The sequence below is a fragment of the Oncorhynchus mykiss genome, chromosome 6 (genome assembly GCF_057628025.1).
Source record: "Oncorhynchus mykiss isolate SJ-2025 chromosome 6, ASM5762802v1, whole genome shotgun sequence".
Taxonomy (NCBI): Eukaryota; Metazoa; Chordata; class Actinopteri; order Salmoniformes; family Salmonidae; genus Oncorhynchus; species Oncorhynchus mykiss.
The window spans coordinates 67645635-67667734 of NC_143027.1; the positions used below are offsets into that span (position 1 = coordinate 67645635).

Here is a 22100-nt window from a genome sequence, read left to right on the forward strand (position 1 = left end):
TTGGCCAGGGTTGTTCCGGTTTTTGGTCACTAGATGCCCCCATTGTGCTTTTTGACCTTTTGTTTTCCCTTGATCCCCATTATTATTTGCACCTGTGCCTCGTTTCCCCTGATTGTATTTAAACCCTTAGTTTTCCTCAGTTCTTTGCTCTGTGTTTGTATGTTAGCACCCAGCCCTAGTATTCTGTGAACGCTTGTTGATCCCAGTGGACTCTCTTGTGGAATTCTGTTTTTGTTCTTGTTTATTTATTTTTTGAGTATCTTTTGAGGCTTTTTATGCTATACCTACCACCTTGTGGATTTACCTTTTTGTCTTGGAGGATTACCTTTGTTCTTGTGGAATTCCTTTTGAGGTTGTGGAGTTACATGTTTTCCTGAAGGACTTCTATTTTTACTTCATTAAATACACCGTCTCAAGTACTGCTGTGTCTGCCTCATCTTCTGGGTTCTGCTGACTATTCGTGGCTCAGTAGGTTAAGTGACTGTTTCTCACTCCGGAGACCCGGGTTCGTAACCGGGTCCTGACAGGAGATGTCATAATTTGTGTGTGCTACATATTGGTGACAGTAGATGTGGTGAGCTGACACATGATGTAGTTGGAGTTGACTAGTGAAATCATTACAGATATCCAATCAACCAAATTACATTTTGAATTTGGCTGTGAGAAACAGATTTTGTGCAATCGTATATACGATATATCTCCGTATAAATGCACCTGCACTGTGACAGTCTCAGAGGTCCGTTAAAACAAGGAACACACCAGGCAGGTCCGAGATACTGTTGTGAAGAAGTTTAAAGCCGGATTTGGATACAAAAAGATTTCCCAAGCTTTAAACATCCCAAGGAGCACTGTGCAAGCGATAATATTGAAATGGAAGGAGTATCAGACCACTGCAAATCTACCAAGACCTGGCCGTCCCTCTAAACTTTCAGCTCATACAAGGAGAAGACTGATCAGAGATGCAGCCAAGAGGCCCATGATCACTCTGGATGAACTGCAGAGATCTACAGCTGAGGTGGGAGACTCTGTCCATAGGACAACAATCAGTCGTATATTGCACAAATCTGGCCTTTATGGAAGAGTGGCAAGAAGAAAGCCATTTCTTAAAGATATCCATAAAAAGTGTTGTTTAAAGTTTGCCACAAGCCACCTGGGAGACACACCAAACATGTGGAAAAAGGTGCTCTGGTCAGATGAAACCAAAATTGAACTTTTTGGCAACAATGCAAAACGTTATGTTTGGCGTAAAAGCAACACAGCTGAACACACCATCCCCACTGTCAAACATGGTGGTGGCAGCATCATGGTTTGGGCCTGCTTTTCTTCAGCAGGGACAGGGAAGATGGTTAAAATTGATGGGAAGATGGATGGAGCCAAATACAGGACCATTCTGGAAGAAAACCTGATGGAGTCTGCAAAAGACCTGAGACTGGGACGGAGATTTGTCTTCCAACAAGACAATGATCCAAAACATAAAGCAAAATCTACATTGGAATGGTTCACAAATAAACATATCCAGGTGTTAGAATGGCCAAGTCAAAGTCCAGACCTGAATCCAATTGAGAATCTGTGGAAAAAACTGAAAACTGCTGTTCACAAATGCTCTCCATCCAACCTCACTGAGCTCGAGCTGTTTTGCAAGGAGGAATGGGAAAAATGTTCAGTCTCTCGATGTGCAAAACTGATAGAGACATACCCCAAGCGACTTACAGCTGTAATCGCAGCAAAAGGTGGCGCTACAAAGTATTAACTTAAGGGGGCTGAATAATTTTGCACGCCCAATTTTTCAGTTTTTGATTTGTTAAAAAAGTTTGAAATATCCAATAAATGTCCTTCCACTTCATGATTGTGTCCCACTTGTTGTTGATTCTTCACAAAAAAATACAGTTTTATATCTATGTTTGAAGCCTGAAATGTGGCAAAAGGTCGCAAAGTTCAAGGGGGCCGAATACTTTCGCAAGGCACTGTATATATATATTATTTTTGTTTTAATTGAACCTTTATTTGACTAGGCAAGTCAGTTAAGAACAAATTCTTATTTACTATGACGGCCTACGAGGCCAAACCCAGACGACACTGGGCCAGTTCTGCACCGCCCTATGGGACTCCCAATCACGGCCAGTTGTGATACAGCCTGGGTGAACTCTTTCTATATTTGACAAAGTGAACAATGAGTGCTTTGTCTTCATCCCACTGCTCCAGTTATTTGTGATCACACAATTGTTTACATCTGTCACATGAGACATTTTTAAATGTCATACTGTAACATTCATTCACATGGTTATTATTTGGGTTATGTTAATTACATTGCCTTTAGAAAGTATTCACACACTCCTTGACTTTTTCCACATTTTGTTGTGTTATAGCCTGAATTTAAAATAGATTAAATTAAGAATTTATTTGTCACTGGCCTACACACAATACCCCATAATGTCAAAGTGGAATTATGTGTTTTACAGTTTTTACAAACAAATTCAAAATGAAAAGCTGAAACACCTTGAGTCAATAAGTATTAAGCCCCTTTGTCATGGCAAGCCTGAATCATTTCAGGAGTAAAAATGTGCATGGACTCTAATAAATTGCATGTGCAATAATAGTGTTTCAAAAAATGTAATGACTACCTCATCTCTGTATCCCACACATGGAATTATATGTAAAGTCCCCCAGTCGAGCAGTGAATTTCAAACACATTTTCAACCAAAAAAATACATTTGTAAAAGCTATCCCAGGAGTGATCTAAAAGTATCATAACGTGTATAATGATTGTACAATATGGTCAATAAAGCTCTTATTTGTCTGATTTGATTGCACGACACTTTCTACCCACAGCACATGCGTTCTCCAACGAGCCCAAAATCATCTGGTGGGATTCCCTCTGGAGTGACGCGTCCAGATCCCGCTCCTATTGGCTGAGGGCAAAAGACGAATTTTCCATTTATGGATTGTTTGGTTAGGCTGCTCAGTCAACGGCCTCAAAGTTGAACATCACCACTCAAACATACTGCAGCATTCGGAGCCTGAGTTCAGTTCCTGTGCCGATTCACTTTTAGACAATAGCTACAGTATGGACAGAGCAACCAGGTCCTGAGGAGAATCCGTGCGTTCCTGCTTGGAAGGCATCTGGGATCCTATTGTTTATTTAGAATTTGTCTTACTGCAAAAACAACAACGCTGTACAGTTTTTAGTACTAGACGACTACTGAGACAGCCCCTGTTCAGTACGGAATACAAGGATACATTGTTACTGTCTGGGGAAGGAGAGAAAATGGTAAGATAACTTATCTGTTACAGACTGTTTTTTTGGATAATCATGTCATATGACTATGAAGAAACACGATAATGTATATTGTTGAAAGGGATGTGGCAATTCTTATAGATTCTTAAATATTCAGAGATCTAATGGATTCGTGACACTATGACGTTAAATTTCCATCACATGTCATAACATTGTTATAAATCTCAAGAACAGCATATTCCTATTGCACAGTATCAATACTGTCAATACAAGGGGACAATGTAATTTTATGAAATATAATCTTATGTTTTAGCTTAATGACCATATCATTTTAATGAATTGTGAAAAAAGGTTGATATTGCATCCTGTATATTGTCACCAGACTATTTGGAGAAATGTTTAGTTTAACTTGGCTAGTCGTTCAACAAGGTCATGTTGTCATGTGTCATAGCCTACTGAGGGGCTGCAAGGGTCATTTTTAGAGGCTGTTGTGAAGTTGCCTATTATTGTAACCAATAGCCATTATGTTTTTAATTGCCATAGAGAATAATAACATAGCTGGATGTATGAGTGCCTACTTCACGGAATTATATATTTTTAAGTAGACAGGAATTGCAATCATGTTAGTTTTTGTTTTGCTACAGTGTAAAGTTCAATTCAAACAACAACATTGACTAAATGCTTATTCTAGTCTCCTTTATGTCATCAATCCAATCTAGCAGGTTGTATGGAATGTTGATAAGAATGCAACAACAATCCAATCCATTATTTTCCCTCTCCTATTTGAGGAGTAGCCTACCTACCATATGTTTATGATAAAAGTTCTCTCTCTCAAACTCTCTCTCTCTCACTGAGCAGGATTTTGTATGTGGACGAGAGATATAGTAAACCATTAAACATTGAACCAATAAAATGTTTTGGTCAACAGTGTGTATCGGATACCAAAGCCTCAGTGAGACATGCTAAAGATAACTGGATCATGGATCTCTTGAGATCTAGAGGGCCCAGTTGGAAACAGTCTGCCCTGTTCGTTGTTAAACATGTTTGTTTACTCTTTGTGATACAGGTGGGTCACACTGCTCACAACTAAGTCAATATGGCATAATTGAAAAAAAACGTCTCCTTTTTAATTGTTGTCTACTCAACAACTTTCATCTCACTTACCATATAATTATACATCTGTAGGGGAGGAGGGGGGTGTAAAAGAAAAGTGGCTTGCAGATACAGTCACTATAGCAACCACCTATATTGACAGACATGCAGCTCCCACTTCCTAGGTATAGTGTTGGTTCGTGAGGTACGGCCCTACTTTGAATAATACAGGTTGGTCATGGAAGAGGAGACAGAGAGCAGCGTGTGTGTTATCCACATGGAGACCGGTTTCTCCTGCTTACTGAATGTCATCCCATCAGCTTAAGCATACCGGTGAGAGTTATGGAGAAAGTTGTCCCTGTTGCATGGCCTCTTCCTTTGTGTTTAGACCACAGTTCATGAGGCCATTGCCATTGTGGCAGATATCCCAATGTGGATATCCGCTAAAATACTGTTTATTGAATCCAACAGGTCAACTGCAGTATTACATTCTCTTTTAAAGGCAGAGGTTGGGTCTAATCAATAATGTATATTTTATTTTGTTTGATTTCATTAAATAAGATTTTTTTCACATTTTGTATAATTTATTCAGCTTGAATTGCCCAAATTCACTGAATGACGTTGCTTGACTTGTAATGTACTGTACACTTACTGTACAAAACATTTAGTAATACCAGCTCTTTCCATGACATAGTGAAAGCTATGATCCCTTATTGATGTCACTTGTTAAATCCACTTCAATCAGTGTAGATGAAGGGAAGGAAATGGGTTAAAAGAAGGATTTTTAAGCCATGAGACAACTGAGACATGGATTGTGTACATGTGTCATTCAGAGGGTGAATGGGCAAGACGAACCTGGTATGGTAGTAGGTGCCAGGTGCCGTGCTGCTGGGTTTTTCACGCTCAACAATTTCCCTTGTGTATCAAGAATTGTCCACCACCCAAAGGACATCCAGCCAACTTGACACAACTGTGGGGAGCATTGGAGTTAACATGGGCCAGCATCGAATGCTTTTGACATCTTGTGATGTCTATGCCCCGACGAATTGAGACTGTTCTGAGAGCAAAAGCAGAAGGTGTTCCTAATATTTTGTACACTGTGTGTATTCTGACATTACCAACCCTGCCCTATGTCCATATATTGTCTCTCTAGAACAGGTCAACCCTGTTATGCAGTCTCACTGCTCTGCTCCCAGTGCACAGTGTATGGATCCTGTAGATCTGGTTCCCCACAAGGGAATCCAAGGAACAAACCTTTACATAATACATACTCAGTAGCACATAACTGAGCTCTATAACTTAGCTAACAGTCAAACTGAGAACATAAAGTATTTTTCATGTTATATCAGGACAATGAGGTATGATTATAGGAGATTTAACTGAACTATTTTACTTGAGCTTCCATTGGGGTAAATCCATATACATTGAATCACTTTTTGACAGCATCCCATTTGATTTAAACAAAACTTTCCATACATGTTCGCCCATGGAAGAAGTGCTCAGAAAGCGACTTTCTGCACCTGAATGCCAAAACATTCAAGAGATAGAGCTGCTCAGATTTGACCATTTTGCATACCCCACCATACCATGAGACATTATGTCTTCATTACTGGAAAAGATAAATGGTTGAGTTTGATATAATTTAAAAGCTTACAAACTGGGTTGTGAAACTATTTGATAGTTTCTTAGCCTCTACTTTACATCATCTGAGGTTTTTGTGCTATGCCCGCCATCGGTTGAGACACAACATGCTCTTGAGTACAGAGTGGGTGTCATTTCAATCATGAAAATATCAGTTTAAATTTAAATTTAAATTGTAAATTCTAATTACTACCACAAAGAGGACCTCCGGTCCACCCACCGTCCAGTGTCAATTTAAATGGTCATGTCTGTTCTATTATCTATATTTCTATGATTTCAAACTTCAATAGGTTTCCTATGGAGGATTATTGACAGTATAATTTAAAACAGATTATTCCCATTCAAGTTAACGTTGTCTGATTTGTGGACCTCCAACCATTTTTGTGGAACAATTTAAAATTTAGATTTTCAAATGGTATTCCCATTTGTTTGACAACTGTTTGCAAGCTTTTAAATTCAATCAACCGTTTATCTTCTCCAGTGATGAAGACATGGATATCTCATGGTATGGTGGGGTATGCAAAAAAGCTCAACTTTGAGCACCTTTATCTCTGGATGCACTCTTTATCACTTTCTGACCACTTATTCTATGGGCAAATATGTATGGAAGGTTTAGTTCAAATCAAAAGGGTTGCTGTCCAAATTGATTGAATTCAGATGGATTTACCCATTGTCCTCCCATATGAGGTACCATAAAATGCATGCATTTACATTGCTTGATGACTGGACGACTACCTCTCTGTAGGATCATAGTGGTTTTAAAAACATTCTTTCTCCTTCTGTAGTAGATTCCAATGAACAAACCCAGATATGAGGATAGATAGATTTAGCATGCCGTGCACACAACATCTAGATGAGCCAGCATTAGACAACTTTTAGCCTTGAGGCACAATCTGACTCACTTCAGAGGTAATATTCTGCAGTGGGTTCACTGCAGAATAATGCAGGCCTTTGAAATTCCACTGGTTCTGCTGAAGTTGGAGATATTCCTATTTAGGCTAGCGCTTGTGGGCGGTTCCCTGGCATGGGTAATGAATTGCATGCTGAATGACCAGAAGGAAATGGAGTGGTTTCCTTCTTGTGAGGTAGCTTTAATGACAGTAGAACATATGCGCTGTATATGCAGATCCCTTCATCAGTGACAGATTTATTGAGCACAATATTCAGTAAGCAGAGAATGGTAAGGTTGAGTTCAAAACAATATCAAACATTTGGACACAACTGAATGTATCCTTTCAATGACCCAGGTGGAAAACATTTAATACGTCTTGCATCTTAACATTTTGCACCACTGGAAAAATTGGACATGAAAGGAGCAATTGTTTTTCCAGGTTTTCTCCAAAAGTAGGTTGCTGTTTTGCGAACAAGATCATAGCACGTCATCTGGATGTGTCAGAACCTGGCTCGTCAAAAACAGACTTTCTGTCAAATAACAAACCTTCCCCAGATATTCTCCTCTCTTTAGCCTGATGTCAGAGATAAAGAATGAACGTTATGCACCAATGCGAAACACAATGCAGTTACTCAGTGCAAAACTCTTCCTTTTTGAAAGGCTTTTTGGGGCCACATTGAGCGAACTCTAATATTTGGCTTGTGTGGAGAGAAGCAGTCTGTCACTCTGACTGTCTGGAGCACCAGACGGTAGCATCACTCGTAGGCCCCACTGCCAGATGCTGAATACTAGGTCAGTATGACAGCATATGGTTTTTATCAGCTTTTCCTGCAGGGAGGTGAATGCTCAGTAACATCGCTCCATTTCAAAGCCTGCACTCCATTTTCCACCCTGCATTGCTAAAAATATTTTTTGCAGGAATTTGAGACCTTCTCTAGAACATGGCAAACACCCCTTCTGTAGAACTAGGGAACTTGTTAAATGTTTCACAGAGGTCCAGTAAACCTACACTCTCCTCTTTATCAATCCCACACATATTGGTCTTTGTTACAAAGCTCCATCTTCATGTTCGTGGCGTTCCGTAAGCCATCACACAGGTTCTAAGTTCTGACTTACTGACTTCCAGAACAGATGGCAGAATCAGATTTATTTATGGGTGTTAAACACTGGTCTGGGCTATACTATTCTGATAATGTTCTCACAGAAGCTCCCCTGAAGAATAATTACTCATTAGTTGTAACCCCTTGTGGTTTGTTTGTGCAAAATGAAAAGTTAAAAGGACGAATTAAACATAAAATGAGCATTCCTTTAATTTAACTTTCTATTGAAGGTTTAACATTTTCATTTGTTTTATGAAGAGCTGATGTTGACCTTTCTGTCTTCAAACAGATGTGATGCCACATCCTGCCATGTCTTTTAAAGTGCATCAGATTAGAGGATACCACTTCATGGTGCCCATTCATGATGCCATTAACACAGCAACTTCCTCTGTTTGGCACTTACTTAGTATTCCTCAGTAGTTGAGCATGGTGGCAGTTTGTTCTCCAAACCAAACCCCATTGTTCTTTACTGACAAGTAAATGTTCCCTTTGTGCAAACTAATAGCACCTGCTAACTGTGGCCATTGATGCCTTTATAATGTAGGGTTACCTGTCAGTCTAGTGATTTTGGAGAAAGCAAAAATATAGAGGATTCTCCTTTTTAGATCCAATTGTATACCCATTTCCTGCCTCACTTTTGTTTAATGAACGTTTCCATAAATATTTGTCTTTATTTTCTGCTTTCTTCGGCCGTTTCAGTGATGGCACAGTGATAAGGCAGGCCTTTGATATTCTTTGAAATCTGAAACACATCCCTCAGCAACCTGGGACAGCTGTGAATGTGGTGGTCAGGTGAGGAACAGACAGCTGCATTGTCCCCTCTGTAAAGTGATCTGGGTCTGTGTGTCCCGGCTAGCTCACTGTCAGCTCCCCTCTTCTCTTCTGGCTTGCCCAGGTTTCCTGCTGCCCAGCCCTTTGTACAGCACACTGTTTGTGAGCCTGGCTCTCGCACCACTACCCACAAGACTGGGAGCCCAGCAGGCCTCTACCCTCACTGGGGCTGCAGCCCAATTGAGAGCACAGTCTGTTCTCACAGCGAATGTCTCCCATTACCCCAGTGAGGGGTAGGGAGGACTGTGACAGGCTGCTCTTTGGTCCCATGTAGTAGAGGCCACTTTTGGCCACTTTAGGCTGATGTGATATCTTCTCTCACAGACAACACCCACCTGTTCTAGTCTGGCCAACAATTAAACAGCTGCTATGTTTTATAGAGGTGCCATGTGTAGTAAATGGAAACTCATGTTTTTCCTAGAAGTATATAGGTTTGACATATTTTAGGCAATTTCATGCTGAGACAAAGTTTTCACAACATTTGTCACTATAATTTTCATATTTTCCAAATGTAGTTACCGTGATATCAGCCCCATTGGGCACAGCTGGAGTCTTCTGTCTGCCTCTGGATATTTTCTGTCTTGTCTGTGGATCTGAGCTGAAGTGACAGGGTTATGTTTGCTCACTAGCATACAGACAAACATGCTCTGAATTCCATGGGTGATGCCTGCGTACCAGTAAAAGGATAGCTCATCTCCCAGGTCTATCAATCTCTTTCCTGGGTGCACAGATTAATCATCAGTCGCATGTCAATGTTTATGTCACTTTAGTGTTACTGGTGCATAACTGTAATAATACTTATTATAAACTGAGTGGTTCGAGTCCTGAATGGTGATTGGCTGACAGATGTGGTATATTAGGCCCTATACTACAGGTATTTAAAAATATATATATAATCATTTACTGCTCTATTTACGTTGGTAACCAGTTTCTAATAGCAGTAAGGCACCTCGGGGGTTTGTGATATATGGCCAATAAACCACGGCTAAGGGCTGTATCCAGGCACTCCGCGTTGCTTAGTGCGTAAGAACAGCCCTTAGCCGTGGTATTTTGGCCATATACAACACCCCCTCCGGGCCTTATTGCTAAATAATAAACAAGTAGCATCACAGTGAGAGTCAAGTGCACATTTTTTGTCATTTTCAACATATATCCACTGTCTACAGTCTCCCACACTAAGGAGGTGAAACTCTGTTCAGTAACAAATAAGTAATAAAAGTCCTATCTAAAGCTTCTATTTGCATGTGTTTTCTCACCCGTTAGGACAGCTGTTGAGATTGTCTCTGATTGGGAATCATACTTAGTGTAACGGTTTTCTGTATGTGAAGGAGAGTCGGACCAAAATGCAGCGTGTAGATTGCGATCCATGTTTTAATGAACAAACGTAAAACACGAATCAATGCAAACACTACAAAATAAAGAACGTGATGAACGTAACGAAAACCTAAAACAGCCTATCTGGTGAAAAAACACATAGACAGGAACAATCACCCACAAACACACAGTGAAACCCAGGCTACCTAAATATGGTTCCCAATCAGAGACAATGACGAACACCTGCCTCTGATTGAGAACCATATCAGGCCGAACATAGAACTAGACAAACTAGACATGTAACATAGAATGCCCACTCAGATCACACCCTGACCAACCACAACATAGAAATATACAAAGTAAACTATGGTCAGGGTGTGACAGTACCCCCCCCCCAAGGTGCGGACTCCGGCCGCAAAACCTGAACCTATAGGGGAGGGTCTGGGTGGGCATCTGTCCGCGGTGGCGGCTCTGGCGCTGGACGTGGACCCCACTCCATAATCGTTTTAGTCCACCTCCCTTGCGTCCCTAGATAGGTTACCCTCCTTAATGACCGCTCGGGACAGAGGGACAGCTCGGGACAGAGGTAGCTCGGGACTGATGGGTAGCTCAGCACTGAAAGGACGCTCAGCACTGAAAGGAAGCTCAGCACTGAGAGGAAGCCCAGGCAGGTAGTAGGATCTAGCAGATCCTGGCTGACTGGCAGATCTGGAAGAGTCTGGTCGACTGGCAGATCTGGAAGAGTCTGGTCGACTGGCAGATCTGGAAGAGTCTGGTCGACTGGCAGATCTGGAAGAGTCTGGTCGACTGGCAGATCTGGAAGAGTCTGGTCGACTGGCAGATCTGGAAGAGTCTGGTCGACTGGCAGATCTGGAAGAGTCTGGTCGACTGGCAGATCTGGAAGAGTCTGGTCGACTGGCAGATCTGGAAGAGTCTGGTCGACTGGCAGATCTGGAAGAGTCTGGTCGACTGGCAGATCTGGAAGAGTCTGGTCGACTGGCAGATCTGGAAGAGTCTGGTCGACTGGCAGATCTGGAAGAGTCTGGTCGACTGGCAGATCTGGGAGAGTCTGGTCGACTGGCAGATCTGGGAGAGTCTGGTCGACTGGCAGATCTGGGAGAGTCTGGTCGACTGGCAGATCTGGGAGAGTCTGGTCGACTGGCAGATCTGGGAGAGTCTGGTCGACTGGCAGCTCTGGCTGCTCCATGCTGACTGGCTGCTCCATGCTGACTGGCAGCTCTGGCTGCTCCATGCTGACTGGCTGCGCCATGCTGACTGGCAGCTCTGGCTGCTCCATGCTGACTGGCTGCTCCATGCTGACTGGCGGCCCTGGCTGCTCCATGCTGACTGGCGGCCCTGGCTGCTCCATGCTGACTGGCGGCCCTGGCTGCTCCATGCTGACTGGCGGCCCTGGCTGCTCCATGCTGACTGGCGGCCCTGGCTGCTCCATGCTGACTGGCGGCCCTGGCTGCTCCATGCTGACTGGCAGCTCTGGCGGCTCCTTGCAGACTGGCAGCTCTGGCGGCTCCTTGCAGACTGGCAGCTCTGGCGGCTCCTTGCAGACTGGCAGCTTTGGCGGCATCCTGCAGACAGGCAGCTCTGGCGGCTCCTTGCAGACTGGCAGCTCCTTGCAGACTGGCAGCTCTATGCAGACTGGCAGCTCCTTGCAGACTGGCAGCTCCTTGCAGACTGGCAGCTCCTTGCAGACTGGCAGCTCCTTGCAGACTGGCAGCTCTATGCAGACTGGCAGCTCTATGCTAACTGGCAGCTCTATGCTAACTGGCAGCTCTTTGCAAACTGGCAGTTCTGAACAGGCGGGAGACTCCGGCAGCGCTGTAGAGAAGGAAGGCTCTAACAGCGCTAAACAGGCGGGAGACTCCGACAGCGCTGGAGAGGAGGAGGGCTCCGACAGCGCTGGACAGGCGAGGCGCACTGTAGGCCTGATGCGTGGTGCTGGCACTGGTGGTACTGGGCCGAGGACACGCACAGGAAGCCTGGTGCGGGGAGCTGCTACCGGAGGGCTGGGGTGTGGAGGTGGTACTGGAAAAACCGGACCGTGCAGGTGCACTGGAGCTCTTGAGCACCGAGCCTGCCCAACCTTACCTGGTTGAATGCTCACGGTCGCCCTGCCAGTGCGGCGAGGTGGAATAGCCCGCACTGGGCTGTGCAGGCGAACCGGAGACACCGAGCGCAAGGCTGGTGCCATGTAAGCCGGCCCAAGGAGACGCACTGGGGACCAGCTGCGTAGAGCCGGCTTCATGGCATTAGGCTCGACGCTCAATCTAGCCCGGCAGACACGCGGAGCTGGAATATACCGCACCGGGCTATGCACCCGCACTGGAGACACCGTGCGCACCACTGCATAACACGGTGTCTGTCCGGTCTCTCTAGCCCCCCGGTAAGCACAGGGAGTCTGCCCAGGTCTCCTACCTGGCGTAGCCATACTCCCTGTTAGCCCCCCCCCAAGAAATTTTTGGGGCTGCCTCTCGGGCTTCCTTGCCAGCCGTGTTCCCTCATATCGCCGGCTCCTCTCTCCGGCTGCCTCTGCTCTCCTAAGTGCCTCCACCTGTTCCCATGGGAGGCGATCTCTTCCAGCCAGTATCTCCTCCCAAGTGTAACAGCCCTTGCCATCTAAAACGTCCTCCCATGTCCATTCCTCTTTACGCTGCTGTTGCTGCCTGTTGACACGCTGCTTGGTCCGTTGGTGGTGGGTGATTCTGTAACGGTTTTCTGTATGTGAAGGAGAGTCGGACCAAAATGCAGCGTGTAGATTGCGATCCATGTTTTAATGAACAAACGTAAAACACGAATCAATGCAAACACTACAAAATAAAGAACGTGATGAACGTAACGAAAACCTAAAACAGCCTATCTGGTGAAAAAACACATAGACAGGAACAATCACCCACAAACACACAGTGAAACCCAGGCTACCTAAATATGGTTCCCAATCAGAGACAATGACGAACACCTGCCTCTGATTGAGAACCATATCAGGCCGAACATAGAACTAGACAAACTAGACATGTAACATAGAATGCCCACTCAGATCACACCCTGACCAACCACAACATAGAAATATACAAAGTAAACTATGGTCAGGGTGTGACACTTAGGCAGCCTTTTTCCCACCTGTGTTTTGTGGGTAGTTGTTTTCTGTACAGTTTATTTGCCTTACAGAACTGTTTGTTTTTTCACTTTGTTATTTTGTTCGAGTGGTTTGATCAATAAAAATCATGAACACTTACCACGCTGCGTTTTGGTCCGATCCTCATTCCGACGAGAGACGTTACACTCTATCTGTTCAGCTTGTTTCCTTCCCACTGTCGCATTATGTCAAAAGATCATAGGCCTCTGATTCAGTGTTTGAGCTCCAGTACTGCCCCATGGAGACTTTATCAACCCATCTCAGTCTGTCACCGTGCCCTAGGTCAGCATTGTTTTCACCCTGCGTCACTTCTCAGATTAAGTCTAATGGCTCATTATGGCTTTCCTATAATCATCAATTAGCATACTATTGTGCCACACAATTTCTCACTGTATTGTGCCAGTAATACCCATAATCTCATTAGCTACACGACCAGTCAAAAGTTCTTTATTTTTACTGTTTTCTACATTGTATAATAATAGTGAAGACATCAAAACTATGAAATAACACATATGGAATCATGTACAATGTAAGATGGCGCCGAAGAACATGGCAGACGTTTTACATTCTCCAAACCAACCAGTTTTTTTTTTTTGTTGCGTTTTGTTATGTTTTAATTTATTGTGTACATAATGTTGCTGCCACCGTCTCTTACGACCGAAAATAACTTTTGGACATCAGAAAAGCGATTACTCAACACGAACTGGAAGAAACTTTTTTTTTAACGAGTCCGACGAGAAGGATATCCTGCGTTCACTGGAAAAGGACCAGATCCATGTCTTTTGCGTGAAGAATAGACGCCGGAAAAGGGGACGCAGATCGGGGATCCTTCGGAGAAGCCAGAGGTGACCGAGTAAACTCCCAATGCCTTCCATTCTCCTTGCTAATGTGCAATCGTTAGATAATAAAATTGATGACCTATTATTAAGATTATCCTACCAACGGGACATTAAAAACTGTAACATCTTATGTTTCACCGAGACGTGGTTGAACAAAGAAACGGACAATATAGAGCTGGCGGGATTTTCCATGCACCGTCAGAACAGAGACGTTACCTCTGGTAAGACGAGTGGTGGGGGTGTGTGTCTTTTTGTCAATAACAGCTGGTGTGTGATGTCTAATATTAAAGAAGTCTCGAGGTATTGCTCGCCTGAGGTAGAGTACCTTATGATAAGTTGTTGACCACACTATCTTCTCATCTGTATTATTTGTAGCCGTCTATTTACCACCACAAAGCGAAGCTGGCACTAAGACCGCTCTCAACCAACCATAAGCAAAGAAGAAAATGCTCTCCCAGAAGCGGCGCTCCAAGTGGCTGGGGACTTTAATGCAGGCAAACTTAAATCAGTTTTACCACATTTTTACCAGCATGTGCAACCAGGGGGGAAAAATCCTAGACCACCTTTACTCCACACACAGAGATGCATACAAAACTCTCCCCTGCCGTCCGTTTTCTATGTTACCGCGTGGCAAGCGGTACTGGAGCGCCAAGTCTAGGACCAAAAGGCTCCTCAACAGCTTCTACCCCCAAGCCATTAGACTGCTGAACAATTCATAAAAATCACCACCGGACAATTTACAAGTTTGAGATTTTTGGTTCCAATCGCCGTGTCTTTGTGAGACGCAGAGTAGATGCACGGATGATCTCTGCATGTGTGGTTTCCACCATGAAGCATGGAGGAGGAGGTGTGATGGTGTGGGGGTGATTTGCTGGTGACACTGTCTGTGATTTATTTAGAATTCAAGGCACACTTACTCAGCATGGCTACCACAGCATTCTGCAGCAATATGCCATCCCATCTGGTTTGCGCTTAGTCCCATTATCATTTGTTTTTCAACAGGACAATGACCCCAAACACACCTCCAGGCGGTGTAAGGGCTATTTGACCAAGAAGGAGAGTGATAGAGCGCTGCATCAGAGGACCTGGCCTCCACAATCACCAATTGAGATAGTTTGGGATGAGTTGTACCGCAGAGTGAAGGAACAGCAGCCAACAAGTGCTCAGCATATGTGGGAACTCCTTCAAGACAGTTGGAAAAGCATTCCTCATGAAGCTGCGAGAGAGAATGCCAAGAGTGTGCAAAGCTGTCATCAAGGCAAAGGATGGCTAATTTGAAGATTTTAAAATATAAAATATATTTAGATTTGTTTAAAACTTTTGGTTACTACATGATTCCATATGTGTTATTTCATAGTTTTCATGTCTTCACTATTATTCTACAATGTAGAACATAGTAAAAATAAAGAAAAACCCTTGAATGAGTAGGTGTGTCCAAGCTTTTTACTAGTACTGTATGTATGGATGGATGGATTAACTGTACATATCACTGAACCAAACATAAACTGTAACCCTCAATGAAAGGGTGTGATGTAGCTCTGCAATCCATTAGCAATTCTATAGTGACCAACAAAATATAAGATTAATGTCAGAGAATCTAGAGAATGTCAGCTGGAAATAATTTAAACTGTGCTATATTGTTCCCTTCAAAGCTGGAGAGGACTACAAACAGCCTACTGCAACATCTATCATTTTTATTCTTCTCACATTTTTACTGCACAAACCCTTTGAAATAAGATTTTATATGAGAAATGTATCAAGTATTGCAGTGAAATCTGGTGTGTGAACATTTGCTTTGTGACAGTGAAGCTGATTGTGATTCATTAAGGTTATCTTTGTGGAATGTAAATGTTTGTCATTGGATTCATTGTGTATATTCAGAACAGTAAGTCATGAAGCTGTATTTGAGATAATTTTCCAATGTGTGTGTGTGTGAGTCTGTAGCAGTGACTGAGTTTGAGCTCTCTTCCATTTAATTTTTTAGAGCTGGTCAGCTGCTTGGACTGTTCAGACACAAAGTAAGTCAGTGACAAAACTAAGTATTCCAAAATAAGTATTTTATTTTGATCTCTCTGGGCATGCTGTGTGGAAATACATTGACAGACAGCAGCCTCATACCCAGTCCCAGACAGACTGTAAATGCATGGGTGTGTAAAGGCCAGGTGTATAGGCCAGGTTATTACCAGTGTTCTGTTGGGTGAGCCAGGTTATTACCAGTGTTCTGTTGGGTGAGCCAGGTTATTACCAGTGTTCTGTTGGGTAGGCCAGGTTATTACCAGTTTTCTGTTGGGTAGGCCAGGTTATTACCAGTGTTCTGTTGGGTAGGCCAGGTTATTAGGCCATACTTGGGGAGGGTGGAATGCTTTCTGGTGAGAGGTCGTTGTTGATGACTTCCTGAGTGTTTAACGTCAGCTCAGATGGGAGTTGTGCTGCTCTTGGTCGTCAGCCAGCACCCATTTCCCGGAGCGCCTTGGCGTAAGGTGCTCTAAACCGGCATCGTTAGTCTGCCTGTTTTCTATGCCATCCGGAGTACACACAGCCCTTCATCTCTCTGATGCTACCTTCCTGGGAGCCATGCCAGATATGATCATTTAGGATAATTGATCACCCAATTTGGCTCTACTGTTCCTAGGACATTTTTTTCATGCACCCAGTTGAATTTGAGTATGACTATGGTGAATGTTCAATCTTTTTATTCAGTCCAAAAATAGATGGCAGAAAGAGAGTTTTAGTTCTTGCTAGTGTTTAGTCAAGCTCCCACACGTCTGGTTTTGATTAACTTCTCGGTTATGCTTCCTTTTGTGGGCTGCTAATATCTCTTAAAAGTTGTTGTATATTTGTATGAATCTGTCAAACTTTGTTTAGGCAGGGCAGTTTTATGGCAGGCTGTAATTTATGCGCTCTAGTATTGGACTTACTGTACAGTTGGCACCTAGTGTGGCTTCCTCTCTGTATATATGTACACAGTGGCAGCAAGGCCCAACAAACAAATATTAACTTGTATAGAAGTTCACCTCTGTCGGATGGCTTATCACACAACTGATGTTATTGACACAGCTGGTGTATGTGTCTGTGTCCTCTTAGTGAAATGAATGTGTTCTCTGCTGTTGCCCTGTTGGACTGATCGATATGTCAGGCATCTGTTTGCCCCCCTGAAAGGACTGGTTCATAAGGAGAGGAATGAACTTGGTGGAGCCAAAGGAGGAAAATGACCCATACATCCAATGTATAAACTGGGTAATTATTCTATTTATACCATGAACAAGCACAAGGCATGCTTTTCTACACACTCAGCCAGCCACACCCCTTATGACGAGGTTCTCTTTCGCATTTCTTTCTGACGTGTCACACCACCACCTGTATCCCTCCTGTTCTGTCACTATCGAAGTTATCTCTCTTACTCTCCATTGCGGTGATTAAAATTCCAGGCGATGAAAGCACTCAACGTGTCTTAGAGAATATACATCCACCTCTCTTTGCTCCAGCCACACAATTGAACAGTGTCTGACCTTCACAGACCTATCCCAAGGTAACTTGAGGCACTCTGGGCTCATTTCAGCCATGTTATGCCACAGTAGTACTGTGCCCAGAACCCAGACAGTTTTGGTACACATTGTAAAAACAACTCCTGCTGCATTGATGTGTTTTCCAGTGAGTGGCCCTCCCTCTTCCCCTTCTCCCATTCAGGAGTTCTCCTGTCAAGGCCTGGGAGGTCCTTTGTCATATATCTGTTTTAAATGGGCCAATTAGTCCAGGCCATAACCCATGACTGCTACTGGGCTAAAGCCTCACTAATTCAGAGGGTTTTCTGTTTATGGCAATTGACTCTCCTCCTGGCAACAGTCTCATCACAAGAGGAGATACCAAACTTCTTACTGATGCAGAAGGTGTCTTAGACCCTGAGGATGGAGTCTTTACCATGTCATGAAAGATTTATAGAGTTGATTTCTGAAGGTCTATCTTCAAGATACCCAGTGGATATTGAAGGGTGCAATGGATTTATGAGAAGTGGTTGGCTCCTGACTAGCAGGTGATTTCACAGCTGAGAAGCAGTATTTGGTATAATCCTTCAGTCATAGGGGTTTTCTTTCTCTTTTGAGAAAACATAATTTAGAGTGGTAATTTATACTATAAAAACACATTGCTAACTGGCAGTGTTGTAGCTCGACGTTTTATTCCAATACTGACTCCTAGAGAGTGCTACCATTATCCCTTATGAATGAGTATGAATGTCAGACCACCCAGATGTGTTCCACAGTAAAGGGATATTGAATGACCGTATAGCAGGAGACCCCAATTACATTCAGCTGTGGGCCGATTTATCCTTGAGTGGATGGTCGGCAAGAATCCCAAACAGTATTTGACAAAAACAAAAAGATTTCAAACCTTGATTACATTGGGATAAAATCACATATGCCTCTCTATTTATGTGTAGGAAAACTTGGGAACAGATTTCCTAAATTTAAATGACATTCAGCTGATTTTCTGGTGATTTTACAGTATTTTATGTCCAACAACAAAAGTTTTTTTGTCTTTTTTTTTTTTTTGCCAAGAGAACTTGGGGGGGACAAATAAAATCATCCAGGGGCTGAATTTGGCCCGCGGGCTGCCTATTAGGGAACTCTGCAGTATGGTATTACTTGTTGGGAATGGGAGGGTATCCCTACAGGTGTCACACCTCACACAATGGCATTTTATTATCAGCAATGTTTACAGGAGTTAATTGAGGTCTACCTGATTTTACAGGGAGTGAATGTTGTTGCCACAGCAATGTTAAGCAGTGACATGGGACCCACTTAGGTCTAGTTCAGGGAATTCTATGTGTGGCACGCATCTACCCGGTAATGTATGGCAAGCTGAAAAAGAAGGAGGGAAGGTTCTCTTTGACAGAGAGAGCAAACCGCCATACAAAAACTGAGACCAGGGAGATATTGTCTTTGCATAAATATATCATTTATATTATTGTCGCTGGACATTTGCAAGAATTCCCTTCCTAGTCGAGGGCTCCTAGCTGGAAGCTGTGTGACTGAAATCTGAGACTCTGGATAAATAGCAGCCGCTGTGTGGCACAGAAAATCATTGGTACGAATGAGAGCCCGCTGCAAATGGTTTGTTTGCATTCAAGCAGCAAGAAAAATAGTGTGGCTGTTCTTAAAAGAGTAGGCCTACCCATGGCGACATCTAGCTTTTTTTAGTCTTTCTAAGTTCCACCCTATAACATAGCATGTGCATAGCATGTGCTATTACATTTCATTATTATTTTTGTGTGTCTAGTCATAAACATTGTCATGTATTTAAGGGGGAATTATAAACTGTAGATGTATTCTCATGATATATGACATTTCACATGAGTTTCCATGGATAGCTACATAGGAGGAGAGGTTTCAAGAGAGGTTCCTCTATCTCAGCTTACACCTCTCCTTATCTTTCTGTTTGTTCTCCCTGGGGAGGACACAGGCACCCAGCTATCCAGCCCTACCTAGCCCTGCCCAGCCCTACCTAGCCCTGCCCTGGAGGCTACAGCTCTCTCCAGTCCACACTACCCTCAGCTACCATCTAGAGTTGATTTAGTACAATTATGTAACAAACTCTTAGAAAAATAGGGCCTTGTCTTACGTAAACGCTTATTCAACATGTACGTCAGCCCTGGCCCAGATAAACAGTATAAGAACTTAGACAGTTAAGGAGTAGTGGTGGCTTTCTCTGCATTATTGATGTTGGTATATCTTTTCTAAGCAGGTGACTTCAGGGTAAGCTTTCACAGCAGAATGAGAAGCACTGCAGCCTGGATTCTCATGTCTACCACTTATACCTAATAGATATAGACCAAACCTGGGGCGGCAGGTAGCTTAGTGGTTATAGCGTTGGACTAGTAACCACAGGTTGCAAGATTGAATCCCTGAGCTGATAAGGTAAAAGTCTGTCATTCTGCCCCTGAACAATGCAGTTAACCCACTAGGCTGTCATTGAAAATAACTAACTGCATGTTTACAGGTGTTAATGTCTCTCAGACAAACACTGAATTGACTCTATTCGGTGTAAGTCACATTTTCATGAGCTTTGGTAGCGGGGACTGTTTCCACTGGCATTGGGCTCTGGGTATTTTCATTAATGGGTAGTTATGGCTGCCAGGCTAAGAGACCCAGACAGGGTCAGAAATGTTTTTACTTATTGACGCGAGACAACTATAAGTCCAAGTCTGGGTAGTGTTCTTAGGCTTGGCATGGATGTCTCCTCTACTGGCATGGTGCTGAGCAGTGGTGAAGCTGGCTCCCCGTTGGCTGTACCCTGGGTGTTGCTGCCACTTAGACAGCAGGCGCTGCCATGGTGCCCATGGTCCAGTCTGGGTCCAGACCCAGCTGAGAAAGAGGCTGCTGTCTAGGGTGCTCTGTGACCCTAATGAATATCCCATCCCATGGAGAAGCGGTGCATGGCAACAGCCCCACGCTGCTGCGTATTGTTACTTCTCTTTTCTCATCTTGAAATACCCCGGATGATGATTCAGACTGTTCAGATTACTGTCTCTAATATTAGAGACACCACAGTATTCTCAATCATCATCCAGGGTTTTTCAACCTCTCTCTTTGATTGCTTTGTTTTCTCCTCTTGACTTGTGGAAGGTTTACTCTCTGTCAGCACTCTGTTCCTGGCACTGCTCTGAAATGAGTGGTTTTTAAAAGTGCAGATTCAGCAGTTGATCCAGAGCAGTGATAGAGTCCAGGTGGAAGCACTGCTTAGTGTTGGCCTTGATTTAGTTCTATTTAGTTTATGTCAGTTAAAGGGGCAATCCGGAGTTGAAATAATAACAAAGCGCCCCTGTTTCGGTAAAACGTTGAGAGATGGGGCTGGAGAAACCACTCTCAAATTCATAGACCACGCTATGGATGCCAGGACATCCATGATATCAACATTATAGTTTTAACCATGTTTTGAGGCTATATCGGGTTTGTTTACATTTACTTTGTTTACAAACATTGAAGTAAAACAAGCTGATATCTTGGGTTCTGTGAAGTGGTACGACAGTTTATCTAAGCTCATGAGGCATTTATAAGTTATAGTCTTCAAGAATCAATTAGTACGCACCAAAGATGGATGTTACAATTGCAAAGGTCATAGCTGATGTATGGCTGTGTGACCTGGCTGTGACCCGGGGTCATGGAGACAGGAAGTACTAACTGACATCATGCCTTCCAATGCTAGATATAGTGTGGGTGGTGTGGAGGATCACAGAGTATTTTCGGTTTGTGGTAGTGGTAGTGGGGGGGGGGGGGGGGGGGGGGATTTTTTAATCAACAAAATGCATGATAGCATTTCATACTGTAAGACTTAGTATATGTGCATCTGTCCAAAGCTACTCAAAACTGTTTAAATGAAATCAAAAATATTTGATAAAATCATAATCCTTCTCTGGGGAGGGCAACCTGACTCAGAACAGAGCTGCTTTCAGAAATCAGGTCAGCTGAACTGCTACATGGTAGCACATGTTTGCACTTATCCAACACTGAGTGAAACCCTTGCATGAACAAAATACATTTGTAGCCTGATCCTGGCCACATCCCAAGCAATATCCACCAAGATGCCAGCATTTTAGTAGAGTTTAGCTATGGGGCATTTCCCATGTACATGCAAACCGGCTTTGGACACTGCAGCTGGGTTTGTGTCTTAGTGAGGTTTACTGTAGACATCCAATAGCCTCTGTCTTCGTCAGGACCAAGAGGCTCTCTCCTGCAGTTTGCACTGAAGACCATCACTTCATTAACAAACCCTATCTTAATCTGTTGATGACAGCCCTGAGTCTTTGCTTGGTGTTGGCCAAACCACAACATGCTGGACAGCTCAGCCTGCAAGGCAGCTGTGGGAAGGAGGGAGGGAGGGAGGGAGGGAGGGAGGGAGGGAGGGAGGGGGCTGCACATTAGCCTTTTTTATTGCTTTGTAATATGATATCACACAGTTATTCAATTTATCTTTTCAGTTGACAAGACTGTGAAAGACATATTTGAAGCTGTTT

General features: G+C 43.4%; 1 protein-coding gene across 2 annotated transcripts in view; it reads left to right on the forward strand.

Moving 5' to 3' along the window:
* Nucleotides 1-2933: 2933 nt before the first annotated feature.
* Nucleotides 2934-22100, forward strand: part of LOC110526410 (unconventional myosin-Ie) — a 55264-nt gene continuing 36097 nt past the window's right edge. For both annotated transcript variants that reach the window (XM_090238668.1, XM_090238669.1), the window contains exon 1: nt 2934-3268. In XM_090238668.1, coding sequence (XP_090094794.1) covers nt 3266-3268 — 3 coding nt within the window. In that variant the 5' untranslated portion in view covers nt 2934-3265. The remainder of the gene's footprint in view (nt 3269-22100) is intronic.